Source organism: Ambystoma mexicanum, chromosome 13, assembly GCF_040938575.1.
Source record: "Ambystoma mexicanum isolate Mex_15411 chromosome 13, UKY_AmexF1_1, whole genome shotgun sequence".
Taxonomy (NCBI): Eukaryota; Metazoa; Chordata; class Amphibia; order Caudata; family Ambystomatidae; genus Ambystoma; species Ambystoma mexicanum.
In genome coordinates, this window is record NC_090938.1 from 662,216,926 (window position 1) to 662,238,127 (window position 21,202).

The following is a 21,202-nucleotide window of genomic DNA, read 5'->3' on the forward strand; positions in this document are numbered from 1 at the left end:
AAAATATTGCAGTGTCATTTAAAAATAGGGCAATGCAAAAGAGCGCACAATGTGGTGCAACACAGAACATGTAGAATAGATATCAGTGTGATTAACAACGCAGTACTGTAACATGTCACACAGTATGATTTACAAACACAGCAATTGAAAACAACACATTCACCAGTTTACCAACAATGGGAAAAAAAGTAGTGCGATTTCCGAACACAAACGTACAGTGGTGTGATCGACAAATGCATCAATGCAAACAGACACACAATGGTATAGACAAGCAAAACACATATCAGAACAAAATATGGTTTGTAGAAAAAATGTAGGGCAACACCAAATGCATAATGTACACCTCTGTGATTTACAAACAAATATTAAGCAATGTGGCTTTACAACAGGAAAAAACAGACAACGTAACTATAAACACAGCACTGTTCACGTGCATATACAATGCACCTTACAATGACGACAATGGTAAAGAACATGCAATATGACTTACTAACAGAACTATGAGAAACAACACGCACAGTAATTCACAAATATGGCAATGCAAAAGAGCAGCAACAATGCAAAACACCAGACACTATGATATAAAAGCATAACAGTTTAAAGCAGCAGAAATGATCATGTATTAACGAAAATGTGTGTAACAGCGCACAGTGCAGTTTAGGAGCACAGTGATGTAAAGCAGCACCCCGTGTGATTCGTAAACACAACAATATGAAAGATCAGACAGATGGTGTGACTGACTATACTGAACTATAAACACACAATGCGATTGACAAACACCAAAAAGTAAAACAGAACAAAGTGGATTTACAAGCAGAACACTGCAAACAACACAATGTGATTTATTAATAGAAACATGTAAAACAGCAGACAGTGATATCAACACATGACCATTTGAAGCAGCACAATGAGACTTAAAAACAGCAGAAGCGCCTGCTTCGCAATTTACAAATCAAACAGTGTGAAGCAGCACACAAGAAATGGGTATGGTTATAGTCCAATGTAAAACGGCACGCACAGTAATTTACAAACAGCACTATAACCCATCAAACTATTTGATTTACAAACGTGACCATGTAAGATAACTCAGTGTGATTTAGAAGGATGCCAATTTGAAGCAACAGCCAATGTAACTTTCAACCTAAACAAAGGGAAACAATAGAATGTGATTCATGTACTGTGACAAATCCCAGGATGTCATCAGTGCTTGATAGGGGATGCCCCTTACCATGAGGTCAGGGAGGTGAGGCCGCTATCCGACAGCCCCCGCGGGGTGATACTCAGCGGGTGGAACTCATGGGGAGGGGGGACAAGGGATGACACATTGGGAGAAACGCAGTATAATTCCCTTACACCCACAACCTCCCTCACCCTATTACCCTGCGCAGGACATAATAACCCCACAAACTTCCATGTATGTCTGCAGAATAGACAGTGTCACTTCCCCAAGAAACACTGAGACGAGGCATTGCATTGAGTACATGGATGACTATAGTACTGGGACGAGGAAGAAGTGCAGAGTAATGCAGATTAATCCACCAAACCACTTCAAACAGTGGTAAATTTGTGTCAAGCAAATCGGAACAGAACATAAAAAGGGAAGAAGGACTTGATGATGAGAGAAGCCCTCCCAGGAGGAAGTGGGAGATTCAAATCTTGGCAGCAGATGAGACGAGACGCTGATGGTACAAAGAGCAGGATGCTTACTCACTGGTAAAGGAATTCCAGAGGCAGACGAACACCTAAGAGAAGCTGAAGCCTGAGCCCCCACCTAGACGGGAAACCTGGAGCGCGTGGAGAAGCCGAGACGTGCAGCTCAGAGGCCGGGAGACAGCGCAGAGCCGGGGAGGGAAGCTGAGAAGGCCCGAACCACCCGCAAACAACCGAAGACTACCAGTAAGCTGTCCAGAGAGGCCAGGAGAACGGGTCAGTTGGCGGGACGGCTAGAAGAAGGGAGAATCACGAAGGCGAGTCTGGGGCCCACACCCACAAACCTAGGATAGTGTACCAGGTTGTGTGAGGAACCTGAGGGTATTCTCACTCCTAAACCCCCTGGATCTTCTTCTCAGGTGGCCAGGGAAAGGCCATCGCTCTTGGATCTGACCCTGGGAGTGGAGAAGCGAGGGAGGATCACCTGGGTGGAGGGTCCTCAGAGATAGGGATTGAGGTGCCTGCAGACGAGACATGGTATCCCCCTTTTATCTATAACCAATCTAACCCTTCCCCAACATTTGTGAGTTACTGCAAGACCTCTCCTCCTTTCCCCACATTTAAAATGTGAAAGTACTGGGACGAGGAAGAGGAGACTAAGAGTAATGAACACTACACCTTCATTTTACCAGTCTGGTACCGAGACGAGGAAGATGCCTGCAAAGTATGGTGAGAGTCAGTTATGCCCCCTTAATTACTGCCAGGCAAGGCCAATTAGATATCAACACCTGCAGCTTGTCACGGGGCAGCAGGTGTATAAAGGGAGACCAGTGAAGAGAGAAAGAGAGCAACAGGGAGGCCTGTGTAGGAGAGACCAGAGAATCCTTTCCATGAGGAGGCAGCCATGGTGGGACCTGAAGTGTGACCAGGACGCCGGCCGACATCCCTGAGGTGTGGGAGCCTCCGTGGCAGAGTTTGTGCAGCTGGTAGCTGCGAACCAACGAGAGAGAGGGAGAGAGGGAGAGAGGGAGGGAGAGAGAGAGAGAGAGAGAGAGAAAACACGCTGTCCGCATCCACCTAGAGGCAACAAGCACATGCAGAAGTCAAAGTGGCAGGCGAGCAGGGCTAGCAGAGGTCGAAGCACCAGCCTGGGAAAGCCAAAGGAGCAGCCGGAGCAAGACAGCGCAGACCGGTGAATGTTGGGGGAAAGACACTCAGAAACCGAGGTGCTCCTGACGGGCTGCGTATAACTAATGAAGCACTGTATGAATGAAAGCTTCAAAGCAAGATGAGTTACATATTGAATACCGAACTGAATGGAAGTTTTAATATAGTGCTGAACTATACATATTGAATACCGAACTGAATGGAAGTTTTAAACTGTGTTACACAATGTATATTGAATGCTGAGCTGAATGAAAGTTTAAAATAGTGCTAAAGCAAGCAGGTTGAATACCGAACTGACTGAAAACCTAAAAGCTAATCCCATATTGAATATTGAGCTGAAATATAAACTTTATTGGCAAAGCAAAGAGCTAACAAATGCTAAAGAGGAAAATACCTATATGAAAGCAACCTATGGGGAATGGAACACGTGTGAAAGAGTGCAATACATTTGGGGCATGAACAGGACCACCACCAAGTGAATGTTGTGAGTAAATGCAGTGCGGCAAGGCCAAAGACTGGTAAGAGGTGTGTGACACGTTATGGCAGAGCCAAGAGGCTAATCAGGAGAAGCCAGAGGAGTGAAAATACTGCACAGAAAGCCAAGAGGCCAACAAGGAGAATCTAATGGAACATGACCTTTTACACAGGGACAAATGCAGAGGAATCTGTGTGTGCTGAAGAGCCAAGGGGCCCTGGTTGTGCGACCTGTGGTGGGTGGACTGACAACTGTGCATAGACCAGGGAGCCCTACATTGTGAAAAATAAAGACACTGTGATACCAACCTAGAAGGAGCACTGCAAGTGAACTGGTGACGCAAACCAGAAGGAGGGTCAGGTTGACCCAGAGTTAAGTTGAACTTTAAAAGATTGAATCACACATTGGTTGCTACGCTGAAGTCTTGGGAAAGGGAACCCTGAGAATTGATGAACTACTGTCTTGAGGACAGGGCCTCAAGACCTCTTTTGTTTGAATTGTGTTACTTTGAACTTGGAGAAGGGAGCCTTGAGGTTTTGTAGAACTGTTTGAACTTGAACAAGGTAAATCCTAAACACTTTTTGTGGAACTTTCTTGAACTTGGGGAAGGGAAGTTGAGAGCCGGAAGTAGTTCAGAACTTTGCGTTGATCACCATTTATTTGATTATTGACATCCCTACACACTGTTTAGTTTTAGTTGTGCGGGCAAGTATACGTTTTGGAAACAGACACACTTTTATGCTGAACTCTTTGACTCAGACTTTCCTTAGTTTTGTTCTGGGAGGGAAAACCCATCTTAGCCTAGGGCAAGTTAGGCCTTCTACCATCCTGAAATTTAAGTTAATAAATATATTTTGTTTGAACTTTAAGTCTGTTGTCTGTGTCTTGCTTCATGATGCCTTCACTGCTGGCTTTGACCAATGAAGTAGGAGTAGTAAAGCGAGAAGAACAATTAAAAATACAGAAAAGGCCGGTCTGGTATTCACACCCATATGAAGAGACAGCCAAAGCAATCTTCATAGTCATAGTACCTGGCAGGATAGTATAACAGGTTGGCTGGGACCAACGAAGTATTAGCAAAGCAAGAAGACCACCATAAATATTGAAAAGGCGAGTTTGGGATTCACACCCATGTAGAGAGAGAGCCAAAGCAATCTTCTTAGTCCCAGTACCGGGCAGGATAGTATACCAGGTTGGCTGTGACCAACGAAGTAGCAGTAAGAGAAGAAAAACAGAATTAAAAGTGTAGAAAAGGCACAAGCCTGGGACTCACTCACATATGAAGAGACTGCCAAATAACTCTTCATAGTCACAGTACCTGGCAGGACGGTGAACTAGGTTGGCTGTGAAACCAAGGAGAAGACAAGAGGAATCTTCATAGTCACAATATCGGGGAGAAACAAGAGCTAGGTTGACTGGGAAATATACTGGGAAGAAACTAGGGTAAGGGAAGCATCCTCCCTAGTATTTTGTACATACAAGACAAAAAAAAGGGAGATATTCCATCAACATTTGGACGAGGCAGGAGAGGAAACCAAGGGGAAGGGAAGCAAAGCCCCCCTGTTGTTGTTTTGTGGATATTTTTGGAACACTGAAGGAAGACCCTCATTGGATATTCGTAGGGTGAGACAACCCGAGGAGTAAGGTTGTCCTTCCTTTTAAAGTTTATTTGTTGTGCTTTCCAAACATGACAATGTGAAACACATCACATTGTACTTTACAAACATTACAACAGAAAAATGCTCAGAATGCAATTTACAAATAACAATGTAAAACAGTGTGACATACATCACAATGACAAATCAAATACTGTCCTTTACAAACATGCTAATGCAAAAAAGCAACACAAAAACATCAACTGCAAATGACAGAAAATATGTGTAAATGACACTACAGTTAACAAGTATATACGGTAAAACATTACACAAAGTGTAATTAACAAATATGGAACGTAAAGCAGCCCAACATATGTTTTACAGACATAAAACTGTGAAGGACACACAATAACACTTATAAACAAATATGAAAGCATTCTCATATCTTGATTCACACATGCAGCACTGTTAAAAAAACACATTGGGCCTCATTACGGGGTCGGCGGTAAAACCCAGCAACCCCGGTAACAATGTTTCCGCTGCCCGATATTCCAGTGCTACTGGGATATCATGTGCGGCGACAGAACGGGAAATCCCCATTCCCGTGGAGTCCCATAGGCCTGCCAGGAGTTCTATGCCCCTACCGGAAAACTCAAAGTTTGGCAGTCCGGAAAGGGTGCTGGCACGTTTCTACCAGAACCCTTATTTCCGGGCCGCCAAACTTGTGATGAAGCCCATTGTTATTTCCAAAAGACAGGAATGTAATACAGTAGCTCAACACTGCACACAGTGTTATCTACAAATAAAGTACTGTAAAATACCACAGAACCTGTTTTGCAAACACAGGAATTTAAAATATTGCACATTGGCATCTTGTGGTTTGGGGAACATCTCTGCTTCTTTACAGCACAGTGTTTGGCAAGGGGGGAGGGGTTCTATGTGGCCCAATACCGCCTATGGTTCACAGTGCGGCATGTTCTCTTGACAGCTTGTTTCAGGGCTACTGCTCCTATGACACCCTGCTTTTTGCCCTAGTGCCACCGCTTTGTGATTTTGGTTGGTATTTTGCACAGCTCGCGTTAGTAGTTGATGCTTGACTAAGCAACAACTCCTGCTTTTGGATGCTACTGGGCCCTGTGACAGCCCAGAGTTTTTCTGATTGATGGAATGTGGCCTGGAAGTGCTTTTGTGTCCCCTGATACACTGGCCTGATTTGCTACTTGGCATATTGAAAGCCCATTGCTTGGTTTGGTGCTTGGCAGAAAGGCTGATCGTGGTTTGTGGGAACTGCTTGCTACAATACTCTCAGTATATACTCTCTATACTGTGGGGCCAACAAAGAAATCATTAAGAAAACCCAGCGCCTTCAGAACAATGCTCTTAGAGCTGCACTCGGTATTTCCAAGAGAGATCATATCTCGGAAACAAGGAGAACTAACAACTGGTTATCTACGCAGGATAAAACCCAGTTGAAAGTGGCATCTCTCACATACAAATGCCTAAATAATGCGGCACCCTGTTACCTTACTGAGAGAATCACTAGAAAAACTTCTTTAAGACCCACCAGATTATGAAATACCAATTGCCTCCTGGTTCCAAGATTTAAACTCTCCAGAGTTGGTGGAAGTAGCTTCCCGGTTAAGGCAGCCCAATTGTGGAACTCCTTAGCCCCTTCTCAGCGTGAAGTTCAATTTTACCCACAATTCCGTCAGAACCTCATTAGTTGGCTCAAAGACTCAGACCAGTAATCTGACATATGACTCCACTTGACCTCCTGCTTTACCATTGTATATAATAATGTGCTACCATAACCTGTACATAACATTTTAGCTGTATCCTGTTTATATCCTGCATTATGTAAAAGCACATTTCCCAATGTCCTTTCTGTAATAATGTTTACTAGAATTGTATATAGTATCTTATTCTTATCCTCACTATGCAACATCATCCTACCCAGATTGTATACCTGTCCATGTAATTCTAACTATGTAACTGTACTTTCTGTAACCAAGGAAACTGTCTTATGCAATGCGCCCTTATACCCTTGGGTCTGGTGCGCAATACAAGTAATAAAACAAAACATAAAACAAACAAAGAAAATCCATGTTTTGGGGTTAATGCTTGGCACAGTGACAAAGGTTATGAATGGCTGCATGGGTCATTAACAGTCCCTGTTTTGGGGGTGCTTATTTGGCTTGCTGATCTGCCCATTTACAACCTCTCACTGAGATGCTGCTTGGACAAGGAACTAATATGGTTTGGAGGTGGTTGTTTTCTCTGTTACAACCCGTGGTTTCCTGGTATTTCTCTGCACTGTGACACCCTGGAGGTTGGTTTGCTGCTGGGCTAATTACAACCAACCCAGGGCTTGGGGTCGTGATTTTCCTGCTGACAGCCTTTTGTTTTGATTGTTGCTCTACTCAGTCATGGATCATGGTGTGGCGGGTGTGGCTTGCGCCCAGTAAAAGGCCAGGGTTTACAGTGGCTCTTTGCCAGGTAAGAGTCCATGGTTTGCGTGTGCTATTTTCCCCATTGACAGCCGATTGGTTGTTTGGCTGTCCTGCCCACTGAACATTTGGGTTGCTGCTTAGCCTTGTAACAACCATGGTCTGCAGGTTTCAATTTGCTCTGTTGCAGGTCATTGTTTTAGGTGCTACTCTGCCCAGTGACACTGTTGTTTGGTTGTTATTGTGTTACTGTTTGCATGGAATGCGCCTTGTCCCAACGACAGCCCATGGTTTGAGTTATTGTATGGCTCAGTAAAGGGTCATGGTTTGAGGTGCTTTTATGCCCACTGTTAGCCCGTGGTTTGGTTTGCTGCTTGCTCCAGTGACAACACTTTAATTAATTTGAAGTGGTATTCTACCCAGTTGTAGACCATAGCTTTTGCTATTTGGCAAATAGACAACCCATGATTTGGGGAGGGCGGGGGTCCTACTTTGCCCAGTGACAGTCCATGTGTTGCAGTGCTCCATGACCCAGTAACAACCAATAGTTTTATGGTGCTCCAGGCCAGGGCACTTGCCTTGCTCTTTCTGAAGTGGTAGGACACCAGCATGCTGATGAAGACAGCCAACATGCAGAAAGCTTGGAACGCCAAGATGGCAGCCCTCAGAGACCAGTCCTCCTGAACGAAGCATGGGCTGTCATCGACACAGGTCACACACCCCGCCTGACATGGCCGACACGCCAGAAGACCTCCAACATTCTCTGCTCCGTACTGGGAGGCAAACTGGGAAGTGTTCTCAAGTGTTGCTGGAAGAAGAAAAAGTGACTTCAGAAAAAGACCACAGCAATATTAACCTTCACACACATGCACGCACACAATAGTGCGCAGTTTCACTTACCTCCAACCTGCTCTGGTAACAATGAAACACAAGATATTTGACACTGTGCGACTGTGTTAGCACACACCAACAATACAAAACACAGAGTTAGTCTGCATGACAGGGCCTTTAAGGGAAGGTGAGTAAAATGAAATAGGTTTTGCAGATCCTGCTGAAGGCAGTGTGTAGACTGCAGTGCATGTGCTGATATGTAGGAGCAGTTTGTAGATTACAGTGTGTGTGTATGCGTGTAGAGCCTGTGGGTGATGGGATATAGTGTACATAGTTTGTGAACAGTTTCTAGATGGAAATGCATGTGTAGAGCATGTCTGTGGAGGTATGTGCAGCATCCCACTGTATGTACTGGCTACAAAGCAGTGTGGACTCCCGCTGAAGGAGTTGCTGTGTATTTTAATAGGAGCATATTGTAGCTGGGGATGTAGCCTCTGCTATGTTGTGCGTGTGTGTGGTTTCAGGAAATCCATCAATATACGATTTCCTGGACCCAACATTGTTCTAGCTTTACCTGACGGCAGCATTATTATCCCCATAAATAATGTCGCCATACATATAGTCGCTGGGAAACGGCATAGGTGACATTATTTAGGAGGATCATTTATGAGGTAAATGGAAGCGGGGGTTAGGTGGTGTCCCCCTCTCCATTTAAAAAAATGCAGAGTTTTCCCCTGCAGGTTCCATAGGGTAATATTGCCGCAACAAAACTGCGCCATTCTTGTATGGCAACATATTTGCGGGGATATTATCACATGTAACCCATTATTCGACACATAGGAACCTTTATACTATGGGAACACTCATGACGGTGCCCAAAGCAATCTTGATGATTGTTCCTGATTGGGAAGACAGTCAACAGCTGCCAATGGTGGTTGCTCACTGAATGGCCTTTTAATATAACATGTCCCTAAGTTGTTACATGCTCTGATTTGGAGCTGGGGGCTATTAAGATTCCTGTTTCCACTGTTTAGTTACTGCGCAGTACAACTGGGCACATATGAAATTGTACATGGTGCATTCTCTCTGCTTAACAATTGCATCGCAATGTCACCATGAGGCTTGCCAGAGTCTTTGAGGCCCCATGCTATCCACGAACCACAAAAGCCAGCTATAGCACCCTCTGGAGGAAAATATCTAGAGGTGACAACAGCATATCGACCACCATCTTGCCAGGAAAGGTTGAAGCCACCGTGATTATTCTGATTCACACCTTTGGACTGGAATTTCATTTTCAAGACCTTCTCTTTCCAAATCCGGCCATTCCAGGGGATCCTGCCTCTAAAAAAAAAGTTCCGCTGGGCATGCAATACCAAGTACACTGCCATACCTTGCCATAAAAGGCTACACGCAATCTTGACCATTATGATTGGCTCCTAGAGCATCACGTGACATGCTGCTTCCCTAATTATTGAGTCTACCCTGGGCATCAAGACCAGGCATCTGCATTTAATGGGCAGCTCCCTGTTTGGGCCTTTTAGGGCCGAAAAAGCCTAGGACTAGAGCCCCTGCTCAAGCAAGGGCTAACATTCTTTAGGAAAACACCTGTTTGCCTCTTCAGTGTGCTCGCCCTTCGCCAGACTCCTGCTTCCACAGAGGGGTCCTTCGAATTCATGACTCTCCAATCACCACAGAGTTGTTATTCAGTGGTCGAAGCGTGCGGGAGTGGCGCTCCTCTACTTTTTTTAATTAAGTTTTACTGTTCCTATACTTTTATTTTAAAAAGAACACATTCTGGAATGGTTTCGTTATAAAATAAAAGTGTAGGAAGCAGTTGAATCTTGCGCTTCAGTACACTGCACTGAACGTTCACTTAAACAGCAGGAACATGTGTTTGGGGGTGTTTATTGTGCGTGGGAGGATGTGTGGTGATGGGGCTTGTGGGGTGCAGGGATAGGCCAGCAGGGAATATAGTTCCACTACTTCTTTTCATGCATTTCGACCACTGCTGTTATTACCTGAAAGAACCAAGGGACATCACTGATTTGTGCCTGCTAAATATTGTTTGGTCACCTATATCTCCATTCTAGTCCAACCCAGAAGGCACACTCGCTCCTTTCCACTCAACCTTTCCCCTTCTCTTGCTGCTCACTCACCTACTGTCTCCCTCTTGTGCTACTTTCCTCCACTGTCTTCTGTGCATACTTGTTTTATCTTCCCTTTTGCACCTTGACTTCACTCCATTCTTCCTCTTAATCATCCTCCTCATCCCCTTCCCCCATATCCTTTCGACACAATTTTGTCTAACTTCTACCTCACTCTACTCCACCACATCTCCCTCCTCTCCTATGCACCCACACCCCTCAAGCCACATGCTCCTGTTCTGCTAGTATCTCCAACCTCGTCCACCCTACCTCCTATCACTCTTTCACTTGGCCCCTGGAATGCACACTACCCCTCCCTACATTGCTGACCTATTTGACTCATCACCCTCAAGTGTTACTTCTTGCTATCACAGAAACGTGGATCACCCCTCATGACTCTGCTATGCTAGCAGTTCTCCACATAGACTTTGCTCCCTTCTACCACTCTCCCAGACCAGTTGGAAAGGGATGTGGAGTGGGTTTCCTTATCAATAAGGCCCTCACCAGGGCCCCCTCCCCTCTTGGAAATCACCTTCTCCTCACATTATGCCACAACTGAACTCCTTCATCCTACTCCTCTCATTGTTCTTGCTCTACATCAACCCTGTGGACCTTTCATCTCCTTGTTCCCTGACATGCCCTTTACTTTGAGGTACTATCCTCCAACATCCTCATTGTCATGGTGGGGGACTTTAATCTTTCCAAGCCCTCTGCAGCACCCTCCTATCTGACCTCTCCCTCCACAACCAGCCTACCCACTTTAGTGGAAGCTCTCTTGACCATGTCTTTCTCTTCCCTTCGCTCTCCTCCTCCGATCTCTCCATTAAGCCTTCTCACTCTGATCACTGCATTGTTCACTTTAACATCTGTGATGAATCGAGGGATTCAGTCACTTCTTTCCAGGAAGAGCCTTTCCTTTTGAGGCTAGGGAAGTGAGCCTGCCATGCAATATTCCCCCTAGGGGTGGCTGTAAGCGGGGCCTCACAGGGAGAGACTCACCCTGTGGTGAGAAGGACTAAATTCCTATAAGCAACTCCCTTTCCACCTCCCTCAAAGATATACCAAGATCCAACCTGATGACATAAACCCTGAAGAAACCTCTTACATTTGTTATAGTGATGTATCAACACAAGACAAATACCTGTCTGGTACTGAGACGAGTCAAACTTCATGATGAAGAATAAGTACCTTGTAGGTACTGAGACAAAGAAACCCAAAGGAGCCATAACGATTATGACTCAGGCACAAAGAAAGGACTCTGAGGAAAAGCTGGGTAAGACACAGAACAGTGTCATAAAAGTAGTAGGTACAAGAGAGTGTCACAGAGACACCCAGGAGTTTCAAACCAGCTGGAGCAGGGAAGCTGGTAACCCGGAGAGAACGCTACTTTGCATGTCGGTGAGCAGCTGTGAGGAACAAGTGTTCCAATTTGTCTGTGGGAGAGACAGACTACCAAACCATTGCCCAGAAGAGAGTCCCAAGCGGGACATTCAATGAAGCCTGACCGAAGGAGGTAAGTATGGTGGAGTGCTCGAGTTGCATTGCACCTGGAAAGAGAGACCCGTGGAGTGGTATCCTGTTGTGAGAAGTCCCAGGATGGTGATTTGAGAAGAAGGTGGTGGCCAGGAGGGGAAGAAAGAGAAACAAACCCCCTTTCGTGCCAATACCATGCTGGAGGAAGGATACCACAGCACAAGCACCAAAGAAAAGTTACAGAAGAGAGCCACCCTGAGGAGACACAGCGGGCCGAAGCTAGGGAACGCTGACCCGGTGACGCAACCCTATTACAGCAAAGGTAATGGGGAAAGCAGGAGAACCGGAGAACACGGCACATGTAATGGGTGGCCTGACTATACTCGTATCAGTACAGAAAATGAATATAACGATTCAGGCAACAAGCCTAGTCATCCCAGTGAAGGGCAAACCCATAAGAAGAGTGAGAAACATACAGGTAACCAGCCTATTCATCCCAGTGAAGGGCAAAACCATAAGAAAAGTGAGAGATATTCAGGCAATCAGCCTACTCGTCCCAGTGAAGGACCATATAATACAAAGGGTGAAAATCATGCAGGGACTCAGCCTACTCGTCCCAGTGAATGCCTACATTATAGGAAAAGTGAAAGTGGTCACTGGGTATACTACACAGATCCCATTGAGGAGAAAAGCAAACATATGCTAATGAGACAAGAGGAGATAGACACTTGGTGAAACTAATATCAGAAGGAAAAAGATTACCCACTACGATTGCAAAGACAGTTCACTTGCCAAGACAATGAGAGCGCAGACTTTGAGAAACCAAGGGAAAACAAATAAACAGAAGTGGAAAAGTCCCATAAGAGAATTGAATGAACTGATTAAAGAAATAGCTAGAATCTATTTGAAGATCCTGCACTAATAAGGACTTGCTGGAAAACATCCCAGGAAAAGGGAGTCTTTCTCCTGGTTTTCAGTTATTTTGTACAAGTGGTAGGGTGAGCATACGCTCATTTTTGGAATGAGGACAGACTTTTCCTTTGGACTTTAAAACAGACGACGAGAACCCTAGTGTAGTTGTGTTAGGTCGAGAAACCCTTAAATTACAGAAAGTAAGGTATTTTTCTTATTATTTATTATAAATACTTCTTGAAATGGCGAACCCTAGTCTGTCACCTTCTTCTGACCTACCACACATCTCAGTCCTTCCATTCTCTACTCTTCCTCTCCCATCTCTAATGACCAAGAGGACATTTAAGAAGATTCTCTTGCCCCTTACCTTGATGATGTGAGGCCCTCTCTCCTGCCTCTCTCCCCTATTCATGCCTCTTCAATTGGCTGTTTTTCTGACTTTCACCATGCACTTTGACCAATGCTATCCTGCACAGAAATTCACACCTTGTCACCCCGTCCTCAGTCTTGGATTTCCTCTGAGATCCAGACACTGAAAACAAACATGTGCCATGACCTTTGACTCTGGCTCAAATCCCAGACTCACACTGTAATCCTAGCCTGCAAATATTCCCTCACTGCTTGATCCTCTGCACAAAATGAGTTGCAATAACACCTCGCTAGCCCTATCCTAGGTTCCCTGCCTAGGAAGCTAACACTAAGAACTAGTCTGTGTCAAGTAGTTTGTAACTTAGAGACCATCTTTGTGTCCAAAACATTCTAAACTGACGCTCACAATAGAAACAAACAATGAAGAGTACTAGGAAATGTCTGTGACTTATGTTCATTGTAAAAGTGTTCATAATCATAACATAAGGACAAATCCAACAAGTGTTTTCCGAGGAGAAACCCTTGTATACAGAGGATGGTCTCTTCCCCTGGATTGTTAGGTAGGATGGCAGAGCATCTCTTTTAAAGAATAGTTTCGCTGTATCACAAGAGTGTCTCTTTATCCAATAATTGCTTGAGGCTTTTATACTAGATTCAGAAAAGTTATTGTTCAACCAACACATTCCATAACATCGAACACTGTCTTTGTGACAAAAGTGTTTCTCTTGAACAACAATTTCTTTAAATTAGATTCAGAAGGTTCTTGTTCTGTAAACTTGGAGGATTGGCTAGTGTTCTCCTCTACCAGAGATCCTCCTGTGGGTGTTTTACCCGTCCCAATATACTCCCAGGCCAGGTATTCTTCCAAAATGTTAGAGTCTTGATACAACTTCAAAAGCCTGGTGCATTTACATGTCAGAACTTCTTTCATATACTTTTCAGATGCCCTGGTATACTTCCCTGCCAGGTATCTCCCCACAGTTTTCCAAATGCCTAGTAGATTTAGCAGCCAGGGCTTCTTTTATAAACTTCTTCTTTGGTGGATTCCTGATATACTCCTTTGTCAGGAATCCTTTCATGGAGCTCTTCAGATTCCCAGGTAGATTCTCCTGCCAGGTATATTTTCGAATTTCTGAGGCTTTTGAGATTCCCTGGAGGCGAGGTTGCGACAGGCAGGCAATGTTGATTCGGCGTGGCTCGAAGGCTCAATGGGGTCTCAATGTGAAGAGAGCGGAGATTCAACTTCAGCAGCTAACTGGCTCGACTAGATTCAACAAAGCGTGTTGTTCGACAAACGGCAATGGCTCGTAGCTTGAAGAAGCTAGGGACAGCCAAGCGATGTTTGGATCCGTATAAATCAAAGGTACTTGAAGTAGCTGTAAGTTTGGAGAATGTGAAATGCAGCTCTGTTGGGTGTTTGCAGTGGCTCAATGCAGCTCAGAGTGCTTCAATCGGTATGAAATGGTTTGAATTTGCAGAGGGAGTCAAAAGCAGCTTCTTTTGGTTCTTGGGTGTGGAGCCCTTCATCGGGTCCCTGGGGAAAGGGGAGTCCATCTTCTGATCTTCCCAGCTCAGATGGTTGCCAGGGACACTTACAGGGCATGCCACTTCAGCAAGAAGACTCCCAGTGTCCAGAAGCAGTCATGCTTTTCGTCCAGCAGTTCAATTCAAAAGTTCCCTGGAAGGGGTTAGGGAGACTGCCTGCACCCTCCTTTGAGCTCCTTGTTGTTAGACGTTCCTCTGCACATCAGAAAATTGCTAGCACCTCCACAACACCTTCCCCGGGTTCCCACACTACTCCCACCAGGTTTCGAGACTCACGTGATTTGGTTGCCCCAAAGGACCGAAAGCTCTGTACCGGGTACAATTTACCTGCCCGGTTGCAGCCCTTCCTGCATTGGCAGTTGCCATGGAGAGCACACAGCAGAAGGTGCGGCAGAACGCTTCCGCATCGAACAATCGTCCGCTCACGTGATTCAGAGCGGCGTTTCCCATGTGACGGTGGAAGGCGTCACGTGACCAGGAAGCGTACAGTACATAACGCTTGATGCTCGGAGCACTCACCGCTTCTCAGCTGTCTTTTGACTCTGTTTGGCGCTACGTCTGGACTTTGCTCTTCTGTTTACCTTGACTTTGGATTACTCACCTGGACTCCCTCGGATTATCCTTGGTACCTTTGCTTGGAACTGTTGACTCATCGCGGAACCTTGGCCTCTCCCTCAACTGCTTTCGGATCATCCCTTTGAACTTGGTTTGCCTTCACTACGCCATTGCCCTTTGGGGACTCATGCTACGCCTCCAGCCCTTGGTTCAGGTGGGCTGTCCTGTATCCACGTGTGACTCCGGTCCCTGTTGTTCTAGGGACTGCCTCTCATCTGAGTCTCGAACCTCCCTCACTAGGTCTCCCGGGTTTTCCAACCACCGGATAGGTAAGATTATTCAGACCCTGTGATTCTTGTATTCTATTGTATTTGCCTGGTACTTAACCCCGTTCTTTCTGCAGCAGCATCGGTGTTCCTGAGGTTCCGTGGATCTGGGAAGCAACATCTCTCACCTGTGGCTCCAAAGGTCGCACAGCGGGGTTCATTTGGTTCCCCTGTGCGTCACTTGGGGACGGAGGTATCAACGGTCTACACGACACTCAAGTCAGAACACTTGTTTTCACCCAATGATGGGACCTTTGGGCCGCCTTTACCTCAACAAGATTGCAGTGAAATCCTCTCAAGATGGTTCCAAGATAATCCTTAAAGATGCGTTTTCAAAGGGATTTAAAAGATGATTCAATTAAACAGAGGGTCTCATCCCCTTATGTAGTCACTTTGCCTGAGTGGATTGGTCCATTCCAAAACTTCTGCAGGGGGACAATCTTTGCTGCTGTGACAAGGGTTATTCCTTGTAATGTCAGTTCCCAGAGTGCCTTGACTGCAGGATGTTATGGGGGTCTTGGGAAGGAAGTGGGGTCCTGAGCATTCTGAAGATGGCTGGCCCCTTCTCCATTGTGGAGGTCCTCTCCCAGCTATACTGCCTTTCCCCCATCCCATCTCCCTCTGATAAAACAAAGACAGGACTGCCATATTTATCTTCCTGGTGTGAATTCCCTGTTATGCTGTAGAGGCCGCAATGAAGCTCCTAGCTGCCACTCCACCCCTATAGGATTTACTTCTTGTTTTCCAGGGAAGGTGTCACAGTTTTGGTGCAGAGAAGGACTTTCTGGGCTAGTCACCGTCTGTTGTGGGCGGAACGTCCAGGGGCTAGCCATAAAAAACAAATGGCTATGCAGCTACAGGTCACTCTGGAAACCAAGTGGATAATACAGATGATATCAGTTTGGGTTTTGAAAATGTTAGCTGAATTTCCGCATACGCTACTATATCAAAAGATATAGCTTATACATTTATTTAACCGAAGAACTTTTAAGAGGCAATTAGACGCAGGTAAAGGTATTTTGAACATGGCTGCCAGCTCTTTAAAGGCAGCCCTTGGAGTTCATTTTAATCCCAGCAGGCTGTTTCTGGAAAGCACACGCCACTTTGCAGCTGCCATGTTGCCAATTCACATTGTAGCTTCTGGTGGATCAGTAGATGGGGCGTAGGTGAGGATATGTATGCACTATACTCCTCAGCTTGAAGCATTTTTATGGCGGGACCTGTGTAGCAGAGGCCACTATCTGAGAGAGAATAGTGCCATCTTTACTCAGATCAAAAATCAAATAAAGCTCAGGATTGCGCAGCTTTGCAGATGGCATTCTGTCACGCCTTCTCGACAGTCTCTTCCCGCTCCTTTCCCTCTTCTCTTCTCTCCTTCTCAACAGGCTCTTCGCACTCTTCTCTCCTTCTGAGCTGGCTCTTCCCATTCCACCTCCTCTTCTCCTCTTCTCTCCTTCTCAGCAGGTTCGTCCCACTCCTGCTCCTGTTCCTCTTCACCTCTTCTCTCCTCCTCAGCTGGCTCTTCCCTCTCCTGCCCCTGTTCCTCTTCACCTCTTATCTCCTTAGCAGGCTCGTCCCACTCCTGCTCCTGTTCCTCTTAAACTCGTCTCTCCTTCTCAGCAGGCTCTTGCCACCCCTGCTCCTCTTCTCTTGTTCCTCTTCTGCCCTTCTCAGCAGGCTCGTCCCACTCATGCTCATCTTCACCTCTTCTCTCCTTCTTAGCAGTCTCTTGCCACTCCTGCTCCTCTTCACCTCTTCTCTCCTCAGCAGGCTCGTCCCACTCCTGTTCCTCTTCAACTCTTCTCTCCTTCTTAGCTGGCTCTTCCCACTCCTGCTCCCGTTCCTCTTCACCTCTTCTCTCCTTCTCAGTAGGCTCTTCCCACTCCTGCTCCCGTTCCTCTTCACCTCTTCTCTCCTTCTCAGCTGGCTCTTCCCACTCCTGCTCCCGTTCCTCTTCACCTCTTCTCTCCTTCTCAGTAGGCTCTTCCCACTCCTGCTCCTGTTCCTCTTCACCTCTTATCTCCTTAGCAGGCTCGTCCCACTCCTGCTCGTGTTCCTCTTCAAATCGTCTCTCCTTCTCAGCAGGCTCTTCCCACTCCTGCTCCTGTTTCTCTTCACCTCTTCTCTCCTTCTCAGTAGGCTCTTCCCAATCCTGCTCCCGTTACTCTTCACCTCTTCTCTCCTTAGCAGGCTTGTCCCAATCTTGCTCCTGTTCCTCTTCACTCGTCTCTCCTTCCCAGCAGGCCCTTCCCACTCCTGCTCCTGTTCCTCCTCACCTATTCTCTCCTTCTGAGTAGGCTCTTCCCACTCCTGCTCCTGTTCCTCTTCACCTTTTCTCTCCTCAGGATGCTCGTCCGACTTCTGCTCCTGTTCCTCTTCAACTCTTCTCTCCTCAGCAGTCTCTTCCCACTCCTACTCCTGTTTCTCTTCAACTCGTCTCTCCTTCTCAGTGGCTCTTCCCACTCCTGCTCCTGTTTCTCTTCACCTCTTCTCTCCTTCTCAGCAGTCTCTTCCCACTCCTGCTCCTCTTCACCTATTCTCTCCTTCTGAGTAGGCTCTTCCCACTCCTGCTCCTGTTCCTCTTCACCTTTTCTCTCTTATCAGGATGCTCGTCCGACTCCTGCTCCTGTTTCTCTTCGCCTCTTCTCTCCTTCTCAGCTGGCTCTTCCCACTCCTGCTCCTATCCTCCTCCTTTCTTCTGCTTACCTTCCTCTGTCATTGTACCTCCTTGCCATTCCACCACATTTTCTTTCTTTACTCATTCTTGATGATCTCTTTCCTGTTACATCCCTCTATTCTGCCTCCACACCCCTCAACTGTTTCCTTCTCTTCTCCACCTTCTCCTCGCCATCTCCCTGCCTTCTGTGTTCAACCTCCTAACTTTCCACTCCTTTACTACCTCTTCTATTTTTCTCCCCCTCTTCTCTTTACCGTCCCTATTCATCCCTTTTCTCCTTTCCGGTTCCTCTAGGCTTTCCCTTCCCCTTTCCGAACGCGCTCCCTACTCTCTGTTTTCTGGCTTTTCAACTCTTCTGTTCCTCTTCTTCAGCACCTCTCTGCTTTTTAAACCCTCTTCTTCCTGTTTTCCACTTCTTTTAACCCTTCTGCAAACGCCTCTTCTTCAGGCATTTCTCTCAACCTTTTGTGTTGCAAGGGCGGGTGATAACAAATGATTTTGTTTTTTTGCAGATGGGAGCCCATTGAAGTCTATAGACTGGTGAGTGAACTGATTCCATGGTGGGTGACACCTGCCAAATGTGTGTGAGTTGAGAGATATGTCTTCAGATCTACTACTCCAACCACCCTCGACCCACACCTCTCTCTGGCTCCCCTCTTCCCCTCTCCCCCTCTCTCTAGACTTTCTTGCTGTGTCAGCATACCTGGGCTCACCTGAATTGGCTGCTGGTTGTCAGAGCTGCCCTCTGCACCTCTGGGGAGGTCTGGAGCAGAGGTTCCCTAGTGACACTGTAAGCTGCAACGACAACTTCTGGGTAGGCCATCTCAGCAGCAGAACTTGTACTGCTAATAATCTCAGGGCCTTTCTCGGGTTTGGGGTAATGATAGGGAAGGACTCCTCCTCAATATCCTGCCTACCCCCTTCCCAGCTTCCACCTCTCTGAATGGCTGGGCTCTCTCTGCAGGCTCACTAATGCCCTTCTGTTCCACCCTACACCCCTGTGCTGTGCCCCCTGCTGCATATGCAAAATAGTGGTTGGTGTTAACAGATGCATGCCCTTTCTGACACGGTTTTGTACCTTGCTGTATGTGCACACCATATTGTATTGTATTTGTTATTTATTTTGCGCTCTTTCACCACTTGTGTGGTCTCAATGCACTTTTTTCCTTGGTTGAACGCCCTTGGTGACCGTAGTCGAGGCCGCTGGAGAGTTCTAGGGGGTTAGTTTAGGCGATGCTTGTGTGCATGTTGCCGTTCTAGGACTTGGGTGGCTGGCAGGGCTCGACTAAGCAGCCCTAGAGAGGTCAGACACATGGGTGGGTGCTGTTGAGGGTCAGAGATAGATTGCTATTGCTATATGAGAAAGTGTGTACAATACGGAGTGCAGTACATGTTTCTTCCTTCAAATGGCACACCACTATCAACTTCTTCTAGCCAGTATCTATCTTCTGGATAACACTTGATGCTCAATACTTTAGATGCATGGTTGCTTAATTCCTCACTGCAATGTGAGTTTTTATTTTATTTTTAAATAGCAGATCTGAGTTTGATAGACTAGACAGTGGCCTGTAACCTTTGGCTCTCCAGATGTTTTGGACTACAACTCCCATGATCTCTCACTGTTGACTATGCTGCTTAGGGCTCACGAGAGTTGTAGTCTAAATCATCTGGAGAGCAAAAGGTTGCAGACCCCTCAACTAAGACATTGCAAACTGAATACAACAATTGAATGTGGCATTTGAGGCTGGTGTTCTGTGAGTGCTGGCAGCATGACAGGGAGTCTTATCTTGCCTCAATGTTGTGCAATTACTACTGTGTGCGCACTCAATTGATTGGTATGCACTTTTTCGAGTAGGTAGGATGCCCATTGCTGTGAGTACTCCTGTCAGAAGATCGTATGTATATTGTAATGTGTGCACTGTTGGAAGTGCTTTGTATTTTTCTATGGGTCTATTAGTGCTCTTTACTGTCTATGCACTCTGTAGTGCATCACAACTGCGGGTGCACTGGCATGTATCTGGATGTGTGTAATTGCTGTACTAGATGATATGTGCATTGCAGTGGGTGCATACCACAGGAGGCAGCATAGACATTGCTGTCTGTACTCTTTGTACTTGGCAGTGCCAACGGGCACAGATAACACACACTCCACAGAACACGTGAACCAATAGAGCAAAGCCCTCCACTCCATGGTACCCGCAGGAGCTTGCTGACAGAAAATGCTTCACTGTAGAATAGAAACTCTCTGGCGAAGTTCCCCATCTCCTGAGAACATGCTCTCAACATACAGAACCCTCATTCCCACAAGCAGGACACATTTCTACTCGGAAGCCTCCTTTAAGAAGGGCCCTCTGGAAAGCTGTCAAACATTGCATTAACCGCCTGCCAGACGCAGCAATAGCTCACTCCACTGACAAATGCACTGCAATCCATGACTTCTTCACAGATTAAAACAAAACTAAATCAGACAACATATCGACAGCCCCAAGCTTAGCACAGACTCCCACACCTTCTCAGAACATGCCAAAACTGGAGAACAACGTCAGGTCCTTTGCATTTGAAGACCTGACTTGCACATTCACAATCTTCAAGGCCACAGCATATGACGTCGACATCCTCCCTGCATCCATTTTCAGGACTCTCTCTTTATAGGTACCCATCCTGACACGCAGAACAGCCCCATCCTTCACCTGCTGAAGCAAGCTCGCATTTGACCTATATCATTGAACAGACTACTGACCAATCGCATACCTTCACTTCATCAGAAGGATCATTGAAAATGCAGTCACACTACTTTGAATCTATATAGATCACGAAGCACAACCCCCTACAAAACTATCACTCCAGATTCCGGCTAAGATGCAGCACTGAGACCTCCACAATCTAGGTCAAGGGTCTGCAAGCAACCTGGGCCTCTTCAAATGTTTTGGACTATGACTCCCAAGATCCCTCATCATTGACTGTGCTGATGGTAGTTGTTGTCCAACTCATTTGGAGAGCCGAAGGCTTCAGACCTAGGATGTAGGTTATGCTTGA

At 46.2% G+C, this 21,202-nt stretch overlaps 1 protein-coding gene across 1 annotated transcript in view; it reads right to left on the reverse strand.

Moving 5' to 3' along the window:
• Positions 1-21,202, reverse strand: part of GPR179 (G protein-coupled receptor 179) — a 449,627-nt gene that overhangs the window by 82,531 nt on the left and 345,894 nt on the right. Inside the window, exon 4 of the mRNA XM_069634662.1 lies at positions 7,913-8,142. Coding sequence (XP_069490763.1) covers positions 7,913-8,142 — 230 coding nt within the window. The remainder of the gene's footprint in view (positions 1-7,912; positions 8,143-21,202) is intronic.